At 36.5% G+C, this 27,497-nt stretch overlaps 1 protein-coding gene across 12 annotated transcripts in view; it reads right to left on the reverse strand.

Annotated features, from left to right (window-relative positions):
- Positions 1-438: 438 nt before the first annotated feature.
- Positions 439-27,497, reverse strand: part of TTC39B (tetratricopeptide repeat domain 39B) — a 90,803-nt gene continuing 63,744 nt past the window's right edge. For 11 of the 12 annotated variants that reach the window (XM_027634617.1, XM_027634614.1, XM_027634616.1 and 8 more), the window contains 16 exons: positions 24,526-24,657; positions 23,007-23,083; positions 21,847-21,914; positions 19,782-19,846; positions 19,509-19,614; positions 18,244-18,309; positions 16,549-16,657; positions 15,607-15,674; positions 15,460-15,519; positions 14,949-15,110; positions 13,790-13,881; positions 13,377-13,497; positions 11,391-11,502; positions 8,061-8,178; positions 4,714-4,830; positions 439-3,629 (listed from right to left, as the gene is read on the reverse strand). In XM_027634617.1, coding sequence (XP_027490418.1) covers positions 3,533-3,629; positions 4,714-4,830; positions 8,061-8,178; positions 11,391-11,502; positions 13,377-13,497; positions 13,790-13,881; positions 14,949-15,110; positions 15,460-15,519; positions 15,607-15,674; positions 16,549-16,657; positions 18,244-18,309; positions 19,509-19,614; positions 19,782-19,846; positions 21,847-21,914; positions 23,007-23,083; positions 24,526-24,657 — 1,570 coding nt within the window. In that variant the 3' untranslated portion in view covers positions 439-3,532. Of the gene's footprint in view, positions 3,630-4,709; positions 4,831-8,060; positions 8,179-11,390; positions 11,503-13,376; positions 13,498-13,789; positions 13,882-14,948; positions 15,111-15,459; positions 15,520-15,606; positions 15,675-16,548; positions 16,658-18,243; positions 18,310-19,508; positions 19,615-19,781; positions 19,847-21,846; positions 21,915-23,006; positions 23,084-24,525; positions 24,658-27,497 lie in introns of all 12 variants that reach the window. The other variant, XM_027634615.1, reaches the window with a different exon arrangement.

The following is a 27,497-nucleotide window of genomic DNA, read 5'->3' on the forward strand; positions in this document are numbered from 1 at the left end:
ATTCTTTGTTGAACTATGCCATGTAAGAATATACAGAAACAAAAATACATGAAACATTAAGATTAATAATAAAATAATTGCAAAGTCTAAGTTGAATTTGTGATAAGAAATTACTTATTTTACACATTACTTTGCAAGGCATTTTAGAAGCAAAACAAGATCACTGTACATTTTTCTGGCCGTAAAGTGCTACACAACTGTGTATTAGAACACATATGTAACAATCTTGCATCAGCTTTCTTTTGACATGAATTTTTTTCCAATTTTTGTTAAAAACTGATGAGCAAGGACATAAAAACCATTGTACAGTGATCTTTCACCAACAGATTAACATTTGAATGATATGCACAGACAAGAAGTTTTTTGTAATAGATTCTAAGTAGGCAATTCTTATTCAAAGAGAAGCTTTGTCATAAAACCAGGCTAATTTATTATTGCTTACCTTAAAAAAAAATACATCTATTATCAAAAAGATGTAAATGATCTTTTCTCATAACCTATCTGTGTAAGTTTAGCCTTGCTTGCCTAAACTAACAAATTAAATTTGCTCTTGTATATATTATAATTCCTAGTATTATTGAGAAAAGCTATATCATCACAGGGAAAATGCTTTGCTCAGTTTCAAAGTCTCAGCACAATATTCAAAATTCCCATGAAGATGAGCAAGTGAGGTGAAGATTATAAAGAGCAGTTAAGACTAAATCAGAGCTATATTTAAGGCCCAGTATAGTACTCAGCAGATTAAAAAACAACAACAAAAAACAACCAAAAACACCGCACAAAAACAATGAACCAACAAACCAAAAAAACCCACAGACCTTTTTTCTGAACTCTTAGCCACAGGTCACTTAACTCAGACATAATGTCCTAAATAACACTGCACCAATGACATACTGTGTAGGGGAGATGTGCTTCTACAGCGTTTGGAAAACCAAGCATCTTTTACAGCTCTATGGAGACCTACTTCAAGTGAAGGGTTAAAAATCACTCTCTTTACTAAGATGGAAAAAAAATGTCCAGAATAAAGCTTAATGTTAAGCAACTTGATCAATCAATTTTTCTAACAAAGTTTGGAACCACAGCACAGAAAAGAAGACAAGCTCTAAACAGTACTTAACAAATTAAGTGTAACATACACAGGGTAATGATACTGACTTCAGAAGGCTGAACTGAAGAAAATAAAGTTGTTTTTCAGTCTCCCTTCAGTCAGTGACATTACCCATGGAAAAAAGTACACTGTGACACGACGCTTTGTACCAAACTTTCAAAAAAACACTAATGAAATACTAACTGGAAGACACTCCCCACAAGAACCAGAGATCAGAAACTACTTTATGCTCCATCCTGAGAGTCTGTAGTCCCAGTTCTAACTCTTCTGTGAAGTACTATTTGAAACACAGATTACAGAAATTTTACCTGCAATTGTTTCCATCACCTTCTACAGGAAGTTGAAGTAGTCTCATTTGACTGCCAATATCTAATAATCGGATCAGGCCAAAGTAATCCTAAACTGCACATGTAAATGCCCATCAATGTATTAAAAGTATTGTCTGTTTATGCTAACTACAGCTTACAATCAGATGTATAAATGGATAAATAATTAGAGAAGTCAGTTGGCATCATACACTACTCTCTGTTTTGTACTTTAGCTACAGCCAGTAGAATATATTTTAAAATAAGCATGCTCATTTTATCAGTGATTCAGTGTCTCGGGTATCTCTAGCTTCACACCTACATGTGGATAATTTTACACAATAACTTAGTTACACATTTACAGTAGGCACAAATCCAAACCAGTGAAGAAAACAGACTTTGGATCAGGTTTCCACTTCGAAAAATCCATTATGTTTATTTAGTTAATATTTTTAACCCCTTACTTGACCTGTAAGTATGCCGCTGTATTACAGAATTATAAGCAATTAAATGACCCAGTTATTTATAAAGTCATAGAAGAAAGCTGTGCTCTCAGTCACTTGAGAAGAATAATGATTGCATTTACATTACATAGACTGTTTAATTAGGTACTTCAGTTACTCATTTACTAAAGATATACTTTCACCTATTCCTTTTGTCCCATTTTTTCTTAGATGAGAGTTTAGGGCAGCGAATCACATTCATGAGCACAGTTACTATGAATTTACATGCAGAAGTAAATATACTGGCATTGATAAAATATGGAAATGGACAAGTTTTGCAGTAACTAGTGAAAGAACAGTTACTGGGTGTATACTTAAATGAAAATCAAATATATTCTTATTTTTAAAAATAGACAGATAGAATCTGCATATCTAAAGAAATCAGAAATTCAATTTGATACTGCTATTCCCATATTACAATGAAAAGAGAAATGCATGCTCTTATAAATATCTCGATTTTACTACATATTTTTGCTAGAAATTAGATTAGAATATGTGCATTTTCTTAACTGCAATTTTAAAAGTGGATTCCCTTTTTGATGTACAATCAAATTCCATTAATATGAGTTATTCCCATAATTAGGAAAATATATATGTTCCTCAATTTTTTATTTTTTTTTGTTGGTATCCAAGAACAGAGAATACCAAAAAGGGTGCTAGTCTTCATATATTAAAAGATTGCTTCAAAAAGGAAAAGAACAATCCTTTCTCCAGGTCTATGACAGGAAAGATGGGAAAAAACTAGTTTCAGTTGTACCAAGAATTATTTGGGGTACACACCAAGCAAAATTTCCCAGTCTTTTCCCACTGGGAAAAATATCCTATGTAAGTTGCAAAATGAATGTTCTCAGTGCAAGCTTTTTTTTTTTTTTTAATTGTTAAACAAGTCAAACAAGTCTGTCAGGAACAACTCAAGACTGTTGATTCTGCTTCAAAGCAACGATACAGAATGATCTCTTAATGTCACTTATAGCCATGCTTTTCTATGACTGGAAAATATCCCCTGTAAGAACTTATTTTGAGTGAAATAGACCTACAAAGGGCTACGTTATAACTGTAGCCCTGCTTAGCCTCCTCTGACAATGTAAAAATATTGCACTTTAGACAGGTTCATTTTGTTCCCAAAATGAAATTAAGTCAAAGATGACAAATTTTTTCCTCTGGAACACAAATTTCAGAATAACTTATGCCAAATGTGGATAAGGTTATCTGCTTTTTTATTCCAGAAGCAAAAAGGTCTCAAGTGTACTTCAGAAAATCAAACTTTCAAAAAATGCTAAATTATTACCAGTTCCACTGCATAACCAGCATCTGTTCTTATATAAAAAAATAGTGTTCGCATTAAACTTTATTGCACCATCTTTTTTTTTTTTTAAAATATCCCCCATTTAAGTCAAATATTAAATTATTTTTATCAAACAAAATATAAGGTCTTCTTTAAAATAGCAAGTAGATACAGTGTAGGCGCTACACAGAAAAAGAAGTCTATGAGAATGATATACATCAAATCAGAAATGACAGAAAACAATCATTATGTTCTTTTCTATGATTAAAAAAAGATTGCAAAAAGATTGTGTAGGCTATTTATTGTATGCATGAAAAGCATCCCTCCTCATTCAAGGTGTTGAAGCAGGTGACATCTTCAAGCTGTCAAGTGCTGCATGAATTCTGAAGTGCAACCTGGACTCCATAGAGTATTCTTTGTAGTTGTTTCTGCAAAACATACAAGTTATTTAAAGAAAAAGATGTTTAAACTGGATTATTTCTACTTCACACATTCAAGGAAGTACCAAAGTTAACAGCCTTCATTCCTTCAAGAGGAAACAGAGGTTGACACAGATACAAGTTACGAGACATTCAAAGCTTCATCCACAAACTGAGCAGATAACCCTTATATCAGTAAAAAAATTAAACGTCCTGATAAACTGAACCCATGTCTTACATCACTTTCACTTATTTTGATCCTTTTAACAGTCCTTCCAATTACTGAAGTTTGCTGTAAAAAGACAAGCCAAAACACTACAGAAAAGTAAGGCTGTTAACTGAAAGTGTATGTTCTGCCTCAAAACACAACTCAGCCAGAGTAATAAAACACAGAGAAACCACATTATGTAAATGTACACCCCCATCCCACACCCTCCCCCCCCAAAAAACCCCAAAAGCAAATACAAACTGCACTGGACAAAAAACTATGTTTCTAAAAATGCTTTTGTTTCTAACTCACATTTACAATACCATTGCATGATTGGTACACTTCTCTGTACACACAAGGGACATTCTACCCCATACTACAATCTACAGATTGTAGTATGCTGCTCCTACAGTAAATTTAGCTTCAGCTGCTCTTCTGTGACAGGATGTGAAAGCAAAAAGGTGTGTGGTAAGACGTGTACTGGCTTTTAATCTACTTCTACTAACACCTTCAGTGCAGCAGGTTTAGGCCTCGCAGCTGCTCTCTGGGACAGAGTGGTACAGATCCTTTCTCTGGACTCTCCAGCACCATCCCATGCATGCAGTGGAGCTTCAGCATCTCTGAAGCTCCAAATGAAGAGGAAATATTTTCCCTTCATACTGTGTCTTTTTTGATTCTCTCTACACTGTGTCTGAAGGAGAGAGTCTCATGAAAATGCAAAATTCAACTAAACTGGACAAGTTCTCCAAACCAAGAACACGGATTTATAATGAGTTGTATTTTGCAAAGAAGTTGTCAGGAAGAAAAAAAAACACACGCCTTCATTGCTACAAATATTCAGCTATTTTTAATTTACAGGGTAATAAAGAAAATAAATCCACTTACTTTGCAGTTTCTATGTATCTTATTGCCTTTTCTCTCTCATCCTGTTGTTTGTACAGAAGACCTAATTCATATAGGGTGAACGGCACCAAGTAACTATCGTATTTTATTTGCTTCTCACTAGAAACCAGAAAAATACAGAAATGGTTACTTACAAACTTGTCTCAAGCAATCAGCTAACTTCTAAATGCAATCACTGCCTCTAAGAGCATGTAGCCAGAGAAAACTCTGTGGAACCTTTTTTACTGGTTAGCTCTGTACACAGTAATTATACTTCTACACAGTTGATGTAAAATACTGCCAACGTGACCTTCTAGGAGTACAAATTTATTTTTCCTACCTTACTTTTGTATTGTCATATGTTACCCAACCTACAACAAACAGAAGACTAGCATCCTATTGTGTGACATACAGTTAAAAGAAACCTCCCAACCATTCAAAGCCCTACCCTGAGATAAAAACATTCTTTAGGTTATGCAGTATAATATAAATACTGTATTTCCACACAGAATTAAGACTGCTTTACTCTAGCTTGTCTAAACAAATTGCAGAGAAGTGAGAAAATTCACCTTTTCCTCAATACAAGAAATTTTCAGAATTACTGAAGGCATCTCTGAAGATCATCCAATCCAATCCCCTGCTCAAAGTAATGCCAACAGCAGCAAACTGTCCAGGGCTGTGGCCACATATATTCAAATATATTCAAGAATGGAGACTCCACAGTCTGGAGTCTGTGCAACCTGTGCCAGTGTTTGACCAACTTGACAGTAAACTAAAACAAACAAACAAACAAAACAAAACCCACCCCCTTATGTTTAAACAGTATTTCCTATATTTTAGTTCCTGCCCATTATCACTTGTTCCATCAGTGGGCACCACTGAAGAGAGTTCTCTCCCTCTCTCTCCCTCAGTCTTACGCACTCTTTTTAGGTCTTCTCTTCTCTAGGCTGAACACTCCCTGCTCTCTCAGCTTCTTCTTATGAGACAAATGCTTCAATCCTTTAATCATCATTGTTAGACTTGTTCTAGTGTGTACATGCCTCTCTTATAAGTAAGTCCAAGTCCAGAGACAGCACTCCAGATGTGGGCTCACCAGTGCTGAGATGGGAGGAGGATCACCACCCTGACCTCCTGAGGACAGTCTTCCTAATGCAACTCAGGACACTACACTGCAAAGTCACATTGCTGACTCATGGTCAGCTCCAGGTGGAATATGACACCCCAGATCCCTGAGTTATTTTCTGACAAGCTGCTCTCCAAGCAGTCAGCCCCCAGCCTGTGCTGGTGCATGGGGATATTGCTCCCCAGGGGTTGGAAATGATTCCCATTGTGGAACTTCATGATATTACCGGTAGCCTATTCCTCCAACCTGCCTAGGTTGCTCTGAATGGCAGCATATCCTTCTGGCTTATCAATTACTCCTCCCACTTTGTATCAACAGCACATTTGCTGAGCTTGCATTTTGTTCCATCATCAGCTTCTTAATGATGATGCTAAAAACTACTGGCCCCAGCACTGAACTCTGCATTGCTCCACTGGTGACTTCATGCTGCTTATCACAGCCCTTCAAAACCAGTAGTTCAGTCGGATTTCAACCCATCTCATCATCCACTTATATAGTTGAGATTTCCATCAGTTTCTTTGCGATGACATTGTAGGAGACTTAAAAACCTTTCTAAAGCCAAGATAAAGAACACCCACCGTCTACTGAGTCATTCATCTTATTGTGGAAGACTATAAGGATGGTTAAGTATTATTTCCCTTTCATAAATCCATCCTGACTACTCCACCTTCCCAGGGACTGATGAGAATTTGATTGGCCTAAAGTTTCCCAGATCCTCCTCCTTGCTCTTCTTGAAGATAGAAGTGACATTTGTTTCCTTCTGGTCTCCATGAGCTTCCCCTAATTGCCATGATCTTCCAAAGATAATGGCGTCACAATGACATTGGCCAGCTCCCTCAGCACTCATGGATATATGCCAATGTCCTATATACTTAGATACATCCAGTTGCCATGGACATACGTATGCCTAGTCTGTTCACACTTTTCCTAACCTGACCCTCCTCCATCAAGGGTAATTATTCCCTGTTCCAGACTTCCCCACGGGTTTCATAGATCTCAAACTCCTGATCTTGCCACTAGAGAATGAGATGAAGAAGATTATCACGTATCTTGGCCTTTCCTGTGCCTTTTACAACCAAATCTGATTCTTACCTGGACAGAACAGCATCAACCAATACTGCAGAACAAAAAATTTCTTAACAAGTACTGGGAAAGCTCTCGATATTTTCAGCAGCACTTCTACAGAGGCACCTCATCCATCAAGACAAGTCTTGATGAACAGAAAGCATGTCTTTGAGCAGGGGGACTGCTGACATGATAAACAGTCTTAAAGTACTGTAGCAGCCCTAGACATGTAGAAAGTAAAGCTCAACAAAATGTATTTAATTTACCAGAAACCTTCTCCTCCTCCCCATGCAAAGCAAACACTTTATGAAGAACTGTTGTCTTTAGATTTTTTTTAATATCTCAGCTGTAAAAGCCTGCACACTGCCAACTACCTTTGGAACAAGATTTTCCAGAAATACCATTCATTTAACTTGCAATCAATCAAAACCCACTGCCTTGTAATTTGCAAAGTGTTTGACTAAACTCACACAGGATTTTAAAAATGGCAAAAGAGAACAAAATGGCAAGAAAATTAAAATATACAATACAATTACACATAACAAATTCTCCTGAAGTATTAAATTTTGTAAATTACTTGTTAGAAAAATTGCTCACGTAAAAATACTTTTTCAGCCCAAATACTTTAAAACCTACAAAAAGTTTACAACTACAACCAGCACATGACTCATGTTTTACAATGAGAAGTTATTCAGGAGACATAGATCTGACACCTAAAGTATTTCATAAATCTGTAACACAGGAAAATCAAGTTTTCAGCTGAAACAAGTAGCAACAACAGCTTCTTATCTACATGGGGAAGCATTAACTACTAAACCCTGAGAAAAACCCCAGGAAACCTAAGTGAATTATCTTTACCTACCGATAGTTCTGCAAGTACAATTCCAAATACATTTGGATGTGTTACCCAACAGTTTGATTTATGTGGTCTAAAACACAGCATATATAAAGCTATATAAATGCTACATTGCTACAGAAAAATACTAGCAAAGTTTTGTGGTTCTCTGACTGCTTTCAGAGGTATTTTAATTTCAGGTCCTTAAAAGGATGCTGAAATTTAATTATTCAAAATTCTAACTTGACAATTTCTACAGAGTATCAGAAATTTCACCAAAAGCCATAAAATATAAAGATTTAAAGTATATTTCTGTTACTATTTTACCTTTGAATTACTTTACTGAAACACAGTTCAGCTTGCATGAGTCTTCCCAAGTGTTTCAGGCACAGGCCCTTCAGTAGCTGTAACATGCACACATCATCCATATAATACTCATTGGGATCTAACAGGAAAAGCAAGATATATCAAACAGTTATAAGACACTGTGAAAAGGAAAATTAGATTTTCAGTAGGAATATGTATTCAGACTCAAGATGTTGTTTCTTATGTTTTATACCCCAAAATGTACAAAACCTTCATGCATAATTTAAAATATTGTCTACTAAAGAAAATGTGTCCATAACATCTGCATCTTTCTCTTTAAAGAGAGTCAAAGAATAAGAAGAAATTGAAACAGCCAACAAACAGGCACAGACTGGCATTAAAGATTTCTGTACTTGTAATATCTAAACCTACAGTGAGATAGGAACCACCACATTATCTTAATAGCTTCCCCTGTTACAGAGCACTTGCAGACCTCCAGTAGCACCAGTAACATGAAAAAGCACAAAATCACACTATGACTCTGTCCTACAGAGCTTTTCAGAAGCACTATTTTGCAGTACAAATTCAAGAAATTTGTAGTAATTCCATCATCTCTAATGATTAAGAAGACTCAGTATAATGAATAACATTTGAAAAATTCAATGAAGTTTTACCTTCAATAGGACTAAAAATACCATTTGAAAGAAGGTTTTTGAATCAATTCAAAATTTACTTAACGAGTGTGGTCTTTTTTTGTTGCCTTAGTTTATAGCATTTGCTGTGTGCAAGGAGGGAAAAGAAAGGAAAGAAAACACATATGGATAGACAGATGGCGGCACATACATTAACAATTCAGGAAGCAAAACACTCTGCCTTCAGATCATGTTCTTTACAACTAATTACCAGCTCCCTAAGGTCACGTTATTTTTTTTCTTAATAGTCTGCCAAAGAAATCCTACGTAAACAGCTCTGAAACATGCAAGACTAACACATTTTAGGATTCAACAAAGTGCTTTACCACTATATTCAGGATTATTTCTGTCTGTGTTTAAACCTAGAAAGTCTCAATAGATAGAAACTCACACACTGAGCTTTTAGTGGCGTGCAGAAGCACAGCGGATAAGTACTTTCCATTCTCTCTAGCCTGTTTTGCTAGGCTAAGGTACTGACTTCATAGGACTGTCTCCTGAAGGACTTATTCATGCACTCATGTCAGTAAAGGCTCGCCAGTCTTTAACAACTACAACTACTATCTCCCTGGTATTTCCCAAAAGAATAAAAGCTATTATGCCAAAACAATAGCAGTAAATGACAATAAATGCACAGATTTAGTACAGACAACCTAGCAATCAGCTTGGGAGAACCATCTTCTTGCGGTCCTCTACACCAGAGGAAGTATCACTATCTAAATTACTAAACAAGAAACTATTTAATTTTTCTTGGAGTTATATATTCTTTTTTTATGCATTGGAAATTACAACAATGGAAAAATAAGATTTCAAGAAATCCTGAGGGGAAAAAATGAAAAAACTACATCTCTAATATCTTTCATCTGTTCCTTCTACCATCTCTATTTTCAGCTCTATACAACATAAAATTCCTTGCAATCCTTGAGAGAGTCCTTGCTGTGACTGTTCATGCGAAGCAAATGAAGTAAAAACAGCCTTGCCTAAGAAGTCTCAATCCCTAAATGACCTCTGTGTATAATCAACACACTTTTTTACAACACTTTAGCAATCCTTCAACACTATCTAGTACTTAAAACTGTCTCTTAAAGTAATATTGTAACCTTGTCATGCTCTGCTAATAGCCTTAATCACTTTTGCTTTGGGTCTTAATTCAGCAGCAATTCTGGTAATTAGAGTCTTTATCTTGTCTGAGTCTATATCTTTAAAAGCAAATCAGGGTCACATAAGCAAAGTCCAGAACAGAACTATATTTGGCTGAAGTTATAACTAAAAAAAGATACAGAAATTATACATGCTTACAGATTACATCCTATTTGCAAACAGCATATTTCCACAAGAAAAACAATTGTTTTACTTCTGTCTTTTTATTTTGGTACCTTGTACATCTCTACTTAGGGATTTGAAAGGACATTTACTTTACCATTACAACTGATTAGTATTTATAGCACAAGCCTCTGCATGATACAGCACTGGATTCCCAAGAGGTTCTGTCAGAAGCCTCCATGCAGAACTCATGGAAACATTATTTTATTGGCAAATATCTTGCATATCACTATACTTTTGTTTCATTATGACAACAGCAAAAAAAAAGGCAAACCACTTGAGATTTAAGAGGGACACTACTGATTCTGCAGAGAAGCAAAGACCATAAAAAAGTTAAGGGACCCAATTCGATCATGGCCTTCCAAGTTACTCTCATTTGGTTTATTATACTATCAGGACTTTACCACTATGTATTTCTTGTATGTCCTTGTATAACTTTTTATGCATCACCTCAGTTTATACTGTAAATCATACTTAGATATATTTTATGGACCATAATTGAAGTTTTAACCATGTGGCAAAAGTAACTTGCTAAATTGTTGATAAGCATGACTAAAATCTGGGTTAAATAGAAATTATTATTAATGAGTTATCATTTTAAGAGATAACATTTATTCATTCTAGAAAAACTCAAAGGAGTATTCTACCAAGAAGTTCACATGACAGATGACAGCACCCACCTGATAAAACCAGGTACTTGTGCACTAAACCTGTTGAAATAATGGAATTTAAATTCTTTTAGGAGTAAGCTATGGGTTAATTCTCTAAACATTAACCTGAACATCTACGCTTCAAATGCATCAAGATGCAAAAAACTATGGTCAAATTTTAATTGTTAAGTATGTTTTATTTTACAACTAGCAATCATGTTTTATTTTCCCAGAAAGTAAAAAACCAACCAACCAACCAACCAACCCCAACAAACTCATTCATGCATAGCACTTCAGTATATCTTTTATACTTTGTCATATTCTGCTCAGTATGTGTCCTCCGTAGTAAAGTTAAGTATGGTGTAAATTGGCTTAGAAAAAGTATTTTTCAGACATTTAAGAAATTAGTGGACTATGCTCCAAGAACACTCAGAGACTGGAACAACTTAGCAAGAACCACCCATGTTCTGTTACCAATAACCTCACATTCTTGAGTTTTCTGTATTCTTCTGCAGCATCAATGCAGCCAGATAAAGAACATATTGAAGAACCACTCCTAACTTTCACAGGGCTCCAGACTTAATGGCACATTGCCCAGCATTTACCTCACAGAATATTATTACACAGAAGCACAGAAAAATGTCAGCATTTCTTATGGATTATTAATTCCACCTTAACTGATCACTTACTAGTTTCATTTTGTAGAGCAGTTTCTTCTTTTTCAATTGTTACCAGTAAGTTTTCAGTAAGGTCTGATCTTTTGCCCACAATTGCAAATCCATTCCAGACATACATCATTTCCTGACCAAAAAAAAAAAAGAAAAAAACCACCAAACAAAAAAAACCATAAGACAAATCATGGAATTGCATAAATATTTAACTAAAGAGAACCTCTGATAAGACTGTTCTGGAACAGAAAAACACTATAGAAATTGTTTTAAACAATACAAAAGGTCTACAAACAGGAGAGGAAAAATTACTTCGAATGTGTGTTGACAAAGTTAACCTGGGTTTCTAAGTTTTGAATGTTTTGATACTTTTTTAATGGATTCTACTGTCATGTATTTTCACAGATCTTTAAAAATTACTGTCACCCAAGTAACACATCAGTAAAATTGTGTATTTTAGGTTTAATTTGTGGCTTTTACCATAGGAACTAAAGAAACAGCTGAAAGTAGTTATAGGTAAATTTGGTATGCATTTCAGTGTGCGCATGTATTCATTTATATGCATGTACCCGAACACACACTTGTGTGTTTATATATATATAGATGCTCTAATCTGTAGACTGTTACCTTCCATAGAGCAAAACTGGAAGTAGATAGAACTTCCTGGATAAAAATGTGGTTCCAGTGCGCACATCCAACGCATGCTTTTAATATAATTTCTACAAAACTGATTAAAAAATTCCCAAGGCAAATCCTGGGCACAAAGCTTCCCAGATGCTTCAGTACAATAGTAAGTAATATGCTTGTTTTGATACATTATCACACTGTAAAACTTTGAGACAATACACAGTCAGTGCTAACCAACATGAAGCTTTACCAAGATCTTTACTCAGTCATAACAAAAAGGAGTATAATTTGTTCTACTGTATTTGAATTGTAATTAAACCTCTGAAATATGAAGTCTAATGTCATTCTGAAGTTGATACAATACATTGTTGAAATAATTGCACTTGTATTTGTGCTGTAAATATGTGCATTTTAAGAGGGAGAATAAAAGCTATCTCTATAAAAATCTGAAGCAGCGTTATTGACACCATCAACTACACCATGGTAGATTTGTTTCAGTTCTGCAGTCCTGTCTAATCTATGCTTACTGCAATAAACCATACACTATGCTTGGTTCTGCCAAACTCATAATGAAAAAAGTTCTTAAATTAAAAGATATTGGATTTGACGGCAAGACCAAACATATGTATACTCACAACTGCCAAGAACTGTATTGTACAAACCCAAGATAACTTTATTACTTAGTCCTTGACATGCAATTTAATACAGAATGTAATTTAGAACAGTTAGATAAATTTTCTTTGGACTCCTCTTTCTGTATCAATGAGCTTTAATGTAAGAATCTCCTCAAATTATGTTTTCCATCTACAGTTGCATGTACAAAGACTTTAGTATACACATACGAAAAGAATCATTGCTGTGCACATATAAACAGAATACTAATGCCTCTGAAGTGAAAATATGGAAAATTAGAAGAGCATTAGTAACGTATCTTTAACTTCTGTACATTTTACTCAGACTCAATATAAGATAAAAAAAACAAAAACCAACCATCACTCTTCATTTTCATCAGAAGAATAGAAAGTACTGAAGTACTCCTTAACTTCCTAATGAGTCTAGAAGACAAGGATTGAAATCCTACCAACTTAATAACATGAACACAGGTTTCTAACTGAAGGATGACTTCTGGCCTCATGCGGCAACAGCAACCAATTCTCTGAAGACTGAACTTCCATGTGAAAAAACTGGCTCTGGTTTTGGACTACTACTAGTTGGTAGCATGATCCAGTCTCTAGTACATTTCACAAAAATTCCATTGCATGAATGCCGCACTTCTTTAAAAAAATAATTATAAAATGCAGACACATAATACCCTGTATAATGAACTATACTGTTTTCTTTTCTGTTTGAAAAGGATGAAAACAACACAAGAACAAATACCAAGGCAGGTAATATCAGCTTCACTGGTTGAGCACTTGCATAGCGTCGAGCTTTCCTCACTGCAAACTTCTCAGTTGGGATAGATTTTCCTGCAATTCTCTGTTTTAGACCATCCACTTGTCTACAAGAAGGGAAAATAGAAAATAAAAATTACAAAAAGCAACTTCTATTTCATCTCATTTCATTTAGTAAGATTTACTGTTTGCCTCTGAAGTATAACATCTTAAATTGTTCCACATCACTCAGACCACAGCTGTAGAATGTGTGTTTGCTGAACAGCATTTTAAATATTCTGATGCTAAAAGTAAAGAGAAAAACTGAAAAGTTTATGGTTATAAGCAAGAAGTAAGTCATGCAAGACAAAGACATGGGGGGAAAAAGACTGCACATCTAGTTGCTTTATAAACTTTTACCTGAATAAAGACACGATGTCCTCACCAGTCCTCTTCAAATCATCCTCTGGAAGCATACATAGAATTGCTGCCTTCTGGAATACATATATTGCCTATTTCAAAAAGAAATAGCAACATATTATCACATCTAACGCACTGTTTTCTGTCAGTCAACTAAGGACTCAAATCTCTCACCCCAATTGCTGCAGCGAAGTGTTTCCAGTAATTCTTAGGCATGGTGAACTATAAAGTCTAGCATTCCCTTTGTCACATGATTTATGCTATAATTTTATTTTCAATGTATTTATTAATATTTTAAGTTAGTGAGTCAGAAAGTTAAAGCTGTCTCCTGAAAAGAACAGGAGAATTTATTATGCAAACCACTGTTAAAGAGATGAGGTTAAATGACATAACTAAAGTTCGTTACTGTTACTACATGATGTATTACATGTAGAGACATGCCTGAAGAAAACCAAAAGAAAATATCTGAGTACTGACTCAAGGAAAGTTTAATAACTGGGTTTAATAATAGAAACATCCATAATTCTATTCAAGACATTTGCACTTCCTGTTTAACATACTATTCTCTTCCTCTTTTGTCACAAATTGGATGTATACCCTTTTTCATTAAGCCTAATAAAACTGTAGTCTAGATAGGAACAGACAACAATAATTCATCAAGAATTATTGACACATAGTGCTTGGTTCATACTTTGAGAAACATTTTAACAAATAAAAAGCTGATACCTCAACTTCTTCAAGAGACCCTGTCTCCAGCAGCTTACTCATGTCACAATGCATCTGCTGAGTAGGTATGCTCTTTGTTTATAATTAACCAACAAACGCAGTTTCTTCAGACAAGTTTTACTAGTGAGTGCTAGAACTTGACTTGAGATTCAAGTTAATGGTTTTCCCATACATCATCTTTTTCACAGCTCTGGTAAGCACCTCCATTTTTGGAGAGGCCAAAACACTGCTGCTTATGGCTCTGGTGCTTCAATAAGTGAAAGAAAAATTCCTCCTTAACCACCCAGTTAAATCTACCATTTTGGTTCCATTGTGCCTTTACTTATGAGTTTTACAAGAAGGCAAAAATTACACTTATTCTGCAAACTGAAAAGTAAATTTAACTGTAGAGAGACCACTGGTATATCACAACAATGTCCACCTGTCCTTTTACCTTAGACCACCTGCTCTCTCTGCTGAGCAGGTCTGCATATCGATATGCTTGAAGCCAGTCCTGCTGGAAGGTGTAGCACCACATCAGTTCCCAGTAACAGAGATGATGAATCTGTTTCCACTCTTGCTGGGCTGCTATGCAGTCTTGGAATCTTAACTGTGCCTACAATGTAGTTAAAAGTAAGAATGATGAAAACTGGCTCAATTATAGCTCCATGTGAAAGCCATGTCTAATCACAGGGCAAAATCTTAGTTAACACCCAAGTGGAGAACACCTGATAGTAAAATGAGATAAACCTCCCTTTCAGTCTCACTTACAGAGAGAGCGCTGGAATCAACACTGACAGCGAACATGAACTGAGTATGGTTATCGGTCCAACTAAAAGAAGCTACTTAGATGAATTAGTTAATAATTAGTTAATTATTAACTAATTAGTTAATTAGTTAAAAATTTTCCTCCTCAGTCTGAACATTAAACAAACAAAAACCTTAAAAAGAAAAAATTTATTTACCTTTTCAAAATTTCCTTTCAGTATATCTATTCTAGCAGCATAAAATAGAATAATGGAACCCTTCAAAGGAGATGAAAAAAATAACCAGTTAGGATTTTAAGCTTAGGGAATTACATTGCTCTTATAAAATTTATTGAAAATACACACATTTGGAAATTTCTGGAGGTAGGGTTCGAGAAGACTTTCTGCTTCCTGAAGGTTGGCTTCCCCTGTACCTAGAAAACACAAAAAAACCAACCTCACTCAATCCACTTAAAAAATCCAAGTTCATAGAATAAGATTTTTTCCAAATTATGTTATGACTGCAATAAATCAATGGATTACTGCTTTTATGAAAAAGCAGAATTATTTCATCATACTGTGTTTCTATAAAACTAAATTCTTGTCCCAAAGGTACCAAGTGCTTTTAAGATACTAAATGTCTGTAAGTAGAAACAGACTAGAATTATAGGAATATTCTTTAAACTGTTCCATTATAGATTCTAGTTATATTTTTAAATCCCTGTAATTGCTTTAGCAAGCCAGGAAAACACTCCTCAGATGCCTCTTTTCCTAATTTTGAGCTCAGTAATGAAGTACAAGTGATACGGAAAGAAATGAAGTTCTCCTTAATTTCCTGATGAGCCTGAGGGACAAGGACTAAAATACTTAAAAATGAAAGAACATGAAAATATATGGCAAAAAAGCACATAGAATTAATCACGACTTTTAGCTCTACGTGGCAAAAGCAATTAATTCTCTACATGTATGTATTTCCAAGTAAATTGTTTGGGTGTAGAGGCTTTTTTTCTGGACATAGTTTTCACAACATCTGATGTTAATTTATGCATAATGACTTCTCTTAGCTTAAAACTGTTTTGCAATATTTTGCTGTCACATGTTGAGACAGCCCTGCAAATGGAGCAAGATGTTGGTATAATGTTATCTATCTGCACCGTTTCTGCAGACATAGCTTTGTCAAGAATATTAATTTCAGATCATAATTAAATACATAGCAATCTCCACAATTTTGAAATTCAGTTATAAAATTAAATCACAATATCTATTACAAGGTGTAGCATGACTGAAAAGCTACACAGTGGGTCTCACCAAGGATTAAGGAGACGTAAGTATGATAAACCAACAGGGTGAAAGTACACAGAATGGCCCTCAAACTGCTGCCAGATGCGCCTTCCCGTAGTTGGCAGAGGCCCAACTCCTAAGAAATATCACAAACACATGCAGAATTAACTATCAGTATACAGAGTTACTACTTTGTTTCTGGCTAACCAAAATCCAGCTTTCCTTTCATATATAAGTATTCATAATTCAGCACTTTATCATCACAAATCCAACACAACCCACTACCAAAACAATTCTGTCACAGCTAACAGCACTCAGGAAGGAGAAGACTAATCTAATTCTGAATAAAATTACCCATGCACTTCAGTGCTATGGTGAAATGAGAACACCACATGAATCATGCAGACACACAGGTCTACATCCCTTCCCCATTTTTTTCTGGCTATGATCCTGTCAGAATAACATCTTTAAGTCTATGTTCAGCGAGAACCTCTCCCAACTGTTCCAATGCAACTTGTTGGTGTGAGTCTTCCTTCACAGAGAACCCTGGTTATCTTCCATTTTCTTCCACCAAGTCAGCCACTATTTTGAGGTTATGATGTATCTGCTGATACATCAATGTCCAAACAGAGATCCAGATTCATGGAGACTTATTCAGCACTAACACATGAGACTTGTTCCACTGCTTTCCAGTTTAGGCCAATTACATGACAGTTTCACTGCTTGGGGAGTGTAGAGACAAGCTCAGAGTTCCCCTGCTCAAGAGCAAGCAACTCTTCAGAAACGTATCAGAATTTAAAAATTTTGCCTCAAAACAAATATTAACATATCAATTCTATTGCATAGCAGCTTGATGAGTTAAAGGAGAATTCAAGTACCACACAAAAAAATGTGGTGATGTTCCAAATTTGTTTGTTCTTTTCCTTTCAGCTTTTACTGCCTTTTCAGTTAGGGCAAACGTGTTATGGAAGAGCTTCAGCATGAACCAGGTCTTTCAGAGGAAGAAACGAACAGGTCTCTACAGAAGTCTAATTTTACAAAAGGAGAGCCATGTTGTGGACAAGCTAACAGAATAAGACCATATGGTGGCTCTGTAGCATTAATAATTTGAAGTTTAGTTATGTATAATTCTATGGGTTGTTTTGACAGGGTTCTTTTACCTTTTTTTTTTTTAACTTCTTATGGGCACCAAAAAGAATTTTAAAGAGCTGTACAAAACAAGGCTAGGTTTAGAAAACAAGGCTATGGTTACAAATACTTTGCTCATCCATGAGAAAAAGATGTACCTAGACTTCAGGGTGGCATATGATATTAAGAAATTCTTTTTTCCAAAGGAATGGGCTGGAATTTTGGATGGAAAAATGTAGAACTGTGAGTCTTCCCTCAGTTACTGGTATGAGGAACATTAATTTCTGACTGAATCAACTAGAAAAGAAGGCTGATGTCCTCTACTTAAGGATCAGTAAAAGGAAAGAAAATTGCAATTTGAAAAATCCTCTCTGAAGCAGACTGGTCATTTCCCACGGTTGTTAAAGAGCCAGGTATCACCATATGTGCTTTTATGCCTCTTAATATCGAGTCCATTTGTCTTTTTAACAACACTAAAAGATTGATAAGCAAGAGTGATCATTATACTTCTACTGTGAAATACACAACATTAAATCCATCCAGTCTTTATCTGAGAAAAGATTAATTTGAAAAGGCAAGTATCAGATCAAATACCCTATTGCCAGAAAATCCAATAAATTCTAAAAGTCGAAGGATCCTTCCTGGTAGAAGTGACAGCATCTGAAATAAATTAGAAAAAAAAAAGATAAATAAAACCATATACATTTCAAAAAAAGTTAAAATCATTATAAACTTGAACCAAAAAGGTCAAGTCAGCTGATCAGAATTGTTTGAAAACTGTGTGTCACTCAGAATGAAAGTATTATCTATTTTGGTAGTACTTACAACCTACAATTGTCATCTTCCTTTACTTCCAGTAAAATGGTACCATGGAAGTCCTACTTGCTTCTACCACGGGAGCACTGAATTAGCAGACCGGTAAGCATAACTGTTTTAGAAATACTACCTATTGTTATCATCCTTAATCCTCTATCATATGCATTTTTGTTCCCCTGCTCAGACAATATGCATTCTCTACATCCTACACAACAGAAAACTTAAAAAGATCATAACCACATTTTCAATGAGCATTCCAAGAAGGTCTACTTGGAGATACTACTTTAAAAGCTCCATTCACCCTAATATATTCTGCCAAGCAGAGACTCCTGTTAAGCTTTCTACTGAGGAGACTACGTGAACAAAAGGAAAGGTCAGAACATTTATGAACAGACATCTACCAGTTGCTTGAATTTTAAAGGCTGGTGCAGAAAGACCTGAGTTCTTCTGACCAGATCGAAAATTGGCCAGCTCCAGTTCAGAATGATACAGAGATGAACATACCAGCAGAAATCAACTCTCACCATTGCCATGATGGATGTGAAAGGGTAATCATAATAAATTGTGAGGAAAACACAGTCTTCACAGTCTTCTTTTGCACAAACTCAGTAAACTACTGTTCATTCTTCTAAGTGTAATTATGTATGCAAATCTACAGTACCACTGAAGCAAAAGAATGGTATATATGGGGGAGTTAGAAATAAACAGTCACTCCAGGTATCCTGTAACCAACAGCATAAGCATCTTAAAAATTACTGCTATAGACAAGTAGACTTATGTAGCAGCGCTTCTACTTCAGAAATACACATATTAGTTACTTCAAGAGAATGAAACACAGTTCAGAAGAAACTAGTAGAAACATCCTAGAGAGCACGCATGCCAGAAGTCTCTGCTATTTTCCTATTGCATAAAACCTCCAAGGCTTGCATCTCCATTTTACAAATGGGCAAATGTTAAAACAGAGTTAAAGTACTGCATATGCAAAGAAAGACACTCCTACAGAATTATCCCAACGGCCTTTCTGTAGTGTGAGGAAGTCATACCAAGTTGAATGCTCCGATTCCAAGTTTTACTCCTCCTTCAAACTGGTAATAAGTTTCATTTCTGCTTTTGTTCCCCTGAGTCATCTGTAGCACCTGATGACATTCTCTTTTGATGCAGGAAAAAAAAAAAGGAAAGGGGAAACATGACTTAGAAATTATATGGAATATAGTCAATATGATTGCTATAAAAATATTTTGTTTTATTTTGGGGGCATTAATGACACTCCAACTGCTTATATCAACGTTGAAACTAAGTGTTTTCTAATGGCTTACTTGTATATTTGGTAACTTGTCCTAATTTTGAGTCCACCTTTGATAAAGTTGATCATATTTTCATCCTGGAAGAAAAAAATTTAATTGTACAAAATAGTGCATTCAGCAATCACACATAACACATACATAAAAATCTTCCATCTTTTATTTGTATCTTCCATACATTTATTTGTAACTTAATAGTCACTGGAAACATTAAAAATGCTTTTTAGTCACTAGACTCTTTTCTAAGACCAATGTTAACACTTAAGTTGTCAGGGAAACACTTCTCTGGTGCATGTTACAAATTTTAAAACTTAAGAGGGAGGTGAAAAAGAGTCAAAGAGTTACTTTTAACAGAATTTCCAATGCATATAGAGAAAGCTTTCCACCAGATGGTGCTGTAGGAACTTTTTACAAAATTTCAAATGGGCAGTTCTCTCACATACACAAGCAAGCCCACACAGAACCTGGAAAAAGACAAACCAAAGAATCCCCTGAACAGATGAAGTCCCATTGCTGATCAACATAAACCACATGTACTACCCAGTATATGTGTTTACCAATCTCTAGAAAACGCAAAACAAAGCCACAACGTAATAGCCATCAAAACTCAACACCTGAAAAGCAAGACAGCTAACAGTTCAACAAGATGTAATTTTTTCTCTTAGAATTCACATAGAAAGGGAACATGAGCAGGCATTTCAGAAATGCATATTTAAATACTCAGGGACAGCATATATGATATGGAAAATGAAAAAGCACTAAAAAAGAAAAAAGGCTTAGAACCGTCAACAAAAGGAAATTCTGGCTTCCATAGAAGGGTCACCATTTCAAAAGACCTCATCTGTTTTGTCTGCAAGTTTAAACACTCAAATGCAAGTATTTTAGTACAAGCATTTTAGTTCTGCCTTTCTGAGTGGTTACAGTTTTGTTCTCATCATTGTTCTCAGAGGAATCAAGGTCAGCCAAGGATGAAACATATGGGGCAGGACTACAATCAGTAGAGTGGGGTACTATAGTTAGGAGCAATAGAGAGCTGCTGCTTTAGAGAAAATACATATCTAAGGGTTTTTAGAATTTATTTTATACATTCCTAAAGTCATCTACTTCAACAACTGTTTGAAAATTCTTTTCATGCTTAAAAAACCCTCACCCACACAATAAAAATAAAAAGGGTTACTTCCATCTGGTTGGTAAAGGAGAAAGCCAGGAAGCCAGGAGAAAGCTAGTTATAGGCATTCCATTAATACTATTTCCTGACACTTCTGGTCAAAGTACTGTATTAAGTGGTTTATAAATATCTGCCAAATGAACTTATCTGATCTTAGTGCCTTGCTCCTTTCGCATAATTTACATTGGATTATCTAAAATACATTCAATAAATTTGTAACATTCACATATGTCAAAAAACTATGATTAACAACTCCTGTTTTCAGCAATCAAATTTCAAATCAAATTTGAAAACACTGTAGCATGAAGTCCCTTAACCACAATCTAAACCAGTAGCACCAGATTGTATTAAAGACCAGATCTTTCTGTGGACTGAACTGTTAGCTCAGCAGTACTAAGGTATGCTCATTTTATAATCATTCCTTACCATATTATTCCTGATACCATGTCAAAAGTGCATAGAGAGCAAGACTGAATTGGAAATGACAAGTGTGCATCAGCTAAAGTTTTGTTAGTTGGGAAACATTCTATCCTTTTGTGCAAAAAAAAGACTTGCACTTTCAAACAAGGCACTTCCTCATACTTGAACATACTTTTACAGAAGCATTGGACACTGTACAGTGTGATGCAAGTCATTTAAACATAACACCTGTATAAACACTACAATATACCTCGGTGATACCTTGGTACATGGATATTAATAACACCTTTTGTTATTCGTATAAACAAAGAGAGGGCTTTGCTGAGTAGCACAGCATTTACCATACTTTCAATCACCGCCATGAAATAACATTGACTAGCAAAAAGTTTGGTTTTTAAATATCATATCTAGTGTTGGAATGACATTATACAAATACTAATCTCTCTCCAGTACACTGCTACACAGAGACACAAAATCAAAAATTGACTTTACCTGTACAAAGGTAAGAGCTGCTTTCTGTAATAAGCATTCAGCATAGCAGATTTCGGCATGCATTTCCTCTATATAAGAAAGAAAAGTTATTTAGTATCAGCAAAGTTACTGTCAGCATTTTCTTCTTGGGGTCGATGGAACAAATAAAATGCTGCCAAGACAAGGGAAAAAAAAAAAAAGGCAAGATTCTGCTGTTGCCATTTCGATAACTGCTGAATAGTAGCTGTAATACACAAACCCCAGCAGAAGTCTTCTATTTCCCTTCTTCTCAGACTAAAACTTTGAACTTGACAGAGCTGACTTTGGTCTATGGCAAAAGCTACTTGTCATTCTGGTAGATTGTCTCCTGTATTTTTCATTGATCCTAAGCTTAACAGCCTACAGTAACTAAGTCTTCCAACCCTCCTTCCACGTCTTAGAAGAAAGTTTTTCAGGATAATGGTAACCCTCACTGAGGTTCAGACTTTTCCTACATCTAGTAAGACATTATGAACAGGTTTTTAACAAGTCATGCTCAACAAACTGAAAGCCCCAGGCAGACTTTCTGTCTTCATGCAGCACTAAAGTACACTTGATTTAACACACATGACACGAGTTACTCTGCACCCATGCTGCAAGACCAGCCACATGCACAAGGCTGCTGTATGTACAGTGCATACGTGGTGAGTTTGATGTGTCCAAGTATTAAAGAGGATTCTTGTGCCAGGTTAGAAAAAAATGCATACTTGATTCTGCCTGAATCAGAAATAGGAGATCAGCATTTTCAGAGCCATGAACAATGTACTGATACCATTTCCCAAAACACCTTAAGGCAAAACAGACAAGCACAAAACTTGTTAATATATTCAGATTCCAATGCAACTAATGATAAGGACGTATTCCACTGCATCAATGATTCTTAAACTTTTGGGAGCTGTCCTATAATGTGTCGTGAAAGGCATTCCTTCCTTGATTCATGCATGCTCAGAGTCAAAAAAAAAATTTAGGTTGAATTCCCCATTTTGAGAAGCTTTATGTTCAAATTTAAGAAGACGACCACATAGGTGGTTTGTACGTTTATTTGTTACTGTAAGACACTGGTCAAGTTACAGAGTCACGCATTGGTAAGGTAGTTTTGAGCTTTTCCCTTTTTAATTTTAACTGTATTATAAACCACTTACCTTCACTCAACTGATCCACTGACTGTTTCAAAACTAGATTGGACAAAGATTCCACCACTGTGCTTCTTTTCCTGAATCTAAATCATTTGTGCATGGAAAAAAAGAAACCCACATACTTCAACACAAAACTGACCTTAATTATTGGAATTCTTAACCATTTCCAACTAAAATGAATAGAAATTACCAACAGTTTCAATTCTTTGAGAAGTCTTTTATGCTTCTAGGCTCATAAGCCCATCCAACCTTAAATGTATGCTCATAACATCAATTAACCTACTTTAAGTGTATAATAGCTTCAACCCCACTTCCACCCACCAGCTGCAGAAGTGTCTCTGATGCTGAGCAAGACACCAGAACAGGACTTCTAAGTTTCACAAATTGTTTTTTTCTGTTTCTTAAACTTGCACACAGAATTGGAATTAAAAAAATCAAATGGTGCTCTTTTTTCAACATAAATGCTACAGTATTTAATGGTGGTTTATGCCAGATAAAATACCAAAACAATCACATATTTTACTTCCAAAGGATCTCAACTGTACATTATAATTCCAAAAATTAGTTTGTTAACCATTTACAGACAACTCAGCTTTATGAAGAAGCTAAAGAAACAATTCTACATTCAGAAAAGGAGTGCATTTTGTAAGCCAGGGAGTCATGGATTATAAACACTAAGCATTAGCTTATCATTTGTTTACACTATTCTACACATTGACAAGCGCAAGATCCTGACAACAAGATTATGACACTACAGGTTAACATAATAAATACAAGAAAAGAGTCAGGGAACATGTAGTTCTGGCAACTCTTCACATTTGAATGTTTGATTGCCTTTGTCTTGCATTTTTATGAGTTTTGCGACAGACTAGACCAGAGTACTTATGCATTAGAGTTCATATCCTGCAGAGATGAAATCCTGTAGGAAGCTGTCTAAACTACAGGAGCATCTAATCTTCAGACATACTAAACAACACAATTCAGATGAAACTGTAAATTGATAGCACATCTGAAAAAGATGAAGAAATTGCTGACCTTTCATTTTCTTCAGATAGTATCTGATAATTTCATCTCGTTCCATTTTCTTTTTTTGTCATTGCTAAGATGTTGATGTTAAACATCTAAACTGACATGTGGCAGTCATATCCTCGGAGACCATTTTTGATAAATTATGGCCTAACCAATATGATGAAGAACCAGTACAGTAGAATTCATTTCTATTTTTGTCAGAGCTTTTACAAGCCATGTAATGTCTGCTTATGGGTAGGTCTACAAAGTCAACCAACCATTTAACTTTAGCAGCTATTAATACCCAGCCACAACGAGTCTGTTGTTTCCACGATACTCTATGGAAAAAGATCCTCACCAGTAATAATTGTGTAGTAGGACTTATTCCACCTTTACAAATTTAGGCCACTATCATACTGATAGGAATCAGTTTTAAAAGCATAGAGAGAGCTGGGGTACCTTACGAAGAACACTTAGTGGATTAAGTATCTCATAAACGTTCAGCGTTTGGGCATACCTTTGGCAAGTTTGCAAAGCCTCCTTCATTGTAGAAATTCCCATTTGTATATCCTGCTGTTCAAAGGTCATAGCAGCTTGCATAACTAAAATAGTGCTGTATCCAAGCGCATGGTACATGCTATCTTTGGACCTAGGGAAAACATAAATCTTGTGCATTTAAGCAACACTTTACGTTACAATACAAAACTAAATGCAGAGACACTTGCATTAATTTGTGAAAAGACAGAAGAATGAAGCAGGGAAGTAATAGACATGAGAACATAAACTAGCAAGAAAGCAAGTATCATTTTCCATTGGGTGCTACAAGTCTGCCATCACAAGAAGTTCCAAAAAATGTCCCACTTGAGTTACACAAACATTTGCACTTAATTAAATACCATTTATAGTCTCCTGGTATATCTTTTTAATTTAGTTAACTAAGCCTTGACATAAATAGACACTTGTATGCTTTCACTCGACGTAAATAAGAACCTCCTTCTAACATTACTATGTGATCCAAAGACAAAAATCTGTATTTGTGTCATAGAAATGTCAGTACACAAATGCTCAGTTCTACATAAAAGACTATACTGAACTAGTCTGGCTTTCACAACATAATTATACCATTACAAAAAAAAAAAAGTTGGAAAGTGCCTACAGACGTCACATACTCAAACACACTAAGTGCAACAAACAGCACTATTGCTAACATCATGTCAGGTTAACCTAACCAAGTTTCAAGAAGCTCAAGTAAATGAAGACTGCCTACTCCTTTGGCAGCCTCTCCAGTACTGTACTAGCCAGTGTCCAGTTTGAACCTTGTCCTAGTTAGAACAGCTGAGACCGATTCATCACTGAATGGGGTAGCCCAAAACTCTGTATTCTATAGCCTTCCATGCCATTTCCCAGAAACTGTTGTCAGTAGAGGCCTGTGAGGTGGGGGGATGTTCTTGTCCTCATGCCCTTTTATGGAATTCCCCACTCTGAGGGAGGGACTTAGCATTCCTGCCTGAGCTGGAGAATATATAAACCCAGAGTTTCAGAACCTTTTGACCACTCGTGGGATCCAGAGGAGGACTGCAGCTCACTGCTCTCAGCCAGACTGCAGCTCACCGCTCTCAGCCGGACTGAGACCACCGCCCTCGGCTGGGCTGCAATCACCAATTTTGGCTGGACTGCAGCAGCTCTTCCACCAGCAAGGTTTTTCCCCTCTCCCTTTGCTTTGGGCTCTGGGGGGAGCCCAGGGACCACCGCTTTGTTTGTGCCCTGGGGTGCTGGGTTGCACATTTGGGCTTTGTGGGTTAGGGCCTGTTGTATTATTTTATTAAATTGTTATTCTGACTTGTAATCTCTCTTTTGAGTTGGGTTGGTTTCCCCTGCTGGTTAACTTTTAAACCAGCACATTTTTGGCGCCCAACGTGGGGCAGAGAGAGCGAGAAGTCAGAATCACAATTTCATTTTAAGCATTTGCCTATTTGGATATAGAAACTCCCTGATCACCATGTTGTTTGATGCATTCATGTGGATGTTGTATCTGAGCATGTTCATATTTCCACAGATGGGGAACTATTTGCCTGTTTTGATGGTCTCTTTAAAACCAGGGAGAGGGATCCAAATTGCTTTATTAGTATACTATATTTATGTCATCATAACATCAGAAGCAATGAGTTTCATTGTAAATGTGTATTCAGTCCTGTTTGCCTGTCCTGGTTTGGGTTGCTACCTCTGGGGCCTCATTTAAAATCGCACCCAGCCCTTTGGGGGAAGAGGGGGGAATGGTTGTTTCCAGTGAAGGGAAAATGCTCTGGCAGTTCCAGAGATGGCCAGCTCACAGCAACCTGCTGGGCCCTGGCCACTGCCTACCGGACACTACTTGACATGGTACAGCACTGTCAGGGGGAGGAGAGAAGGAGCAAATCCACAGGCACCATGTCCACCCAAACCACAGCTGAGTCAGAGAGAGAAAGAAATGAATCAACCGGCACTGTGTCCACACAAACCATCGAGGAGCCAGAAGAACAACTGAAACCAACAGCAGTCGCCCCTGCCCAGAAAAGGAAATCAAAGACTAAATCAGTCCGTATAGCAAATGATGACGAAGAGGCAGGACCTTCACATCCATCGGAGGAGACAGAGCCAGAAATAATCACTCGGTCCCTTATTCCTGGGTAAGCTACGTGAGCTCCGGAGAGAGTTCACACGACAGACGAATGAGTCCATTCTGACCTGGTTGCTCCGAATCTGGGATGCCGCAGCTAACGATACAATTCTAGATGGGAGTGAAGCCAGATAGCTGGGATCCCCGTCTCGAGATGTAGTCATTGATCAGGGGATTGGAAGGAGGCAGGAAACTCTCAGCCTCTGGCGGCGACTGTTGTCCAGTGTGAGGGAGAGATACCTTTGTAAGGAGGACCTCCACGTACAGCAAGGACAGTGGAACACGATGGAACAAGGTATCCAGTGCTTAAGAGAATTAGCTGTACTGGAGATAATCTTTTCAGAGGATGAAAGATTCCCTAAAAGTCCAGATGGTGTACAGTGCACATCCCAGATGTGGTTGAAGTTTGCACGACTCGGGCCAGAAATGTATTCCCACTACTTAGCAACGCTGCAATGGAGGGAGGGAGAGGACAAGGTGGGCGTGTTGGTTAGTAAACTCAGGATTTATGAAGACACTGTCACCACCCCATTACGAGCCCACGTCTCACCTGTGGAAACCAAACTGGTCGAACATGTCCGAAGCCTGGAAGAGAAGATTGAAGAGGGACACCAGAAGCTAAGAGAAGAAATTAAGGAAGGGATCTTCCATATCGCACCAGGACAAACAAGAGTCTCTGCTATTAGGAGCCAGTGTCCCCCAGCTAAGGAGAAAGGGTACACTCCACGTGACAATCTATGGTCTTACCTCTGTGAGCACGGAGAAGATATGAGGAGGTGGGATGGGAAACCCACCTCTTCCTTAGCAGCCCGGGTACGTGAACTGAAAATAGG

Source organism: Corapipo altera, unplaced genomic scaffold, assembly GCF_003945725.1.
Source record: "Corapipo altera isolate COAL_440 unplaced genomic scaffold, ASM394572v1 61411, whole genome shotgun sequence".
Taxonomy (NCBI): Eukaryota; Metazoa; Chordata; class Aves; order Passeriformes; family Pipridae; genus Corapipo; species Corapipo altera.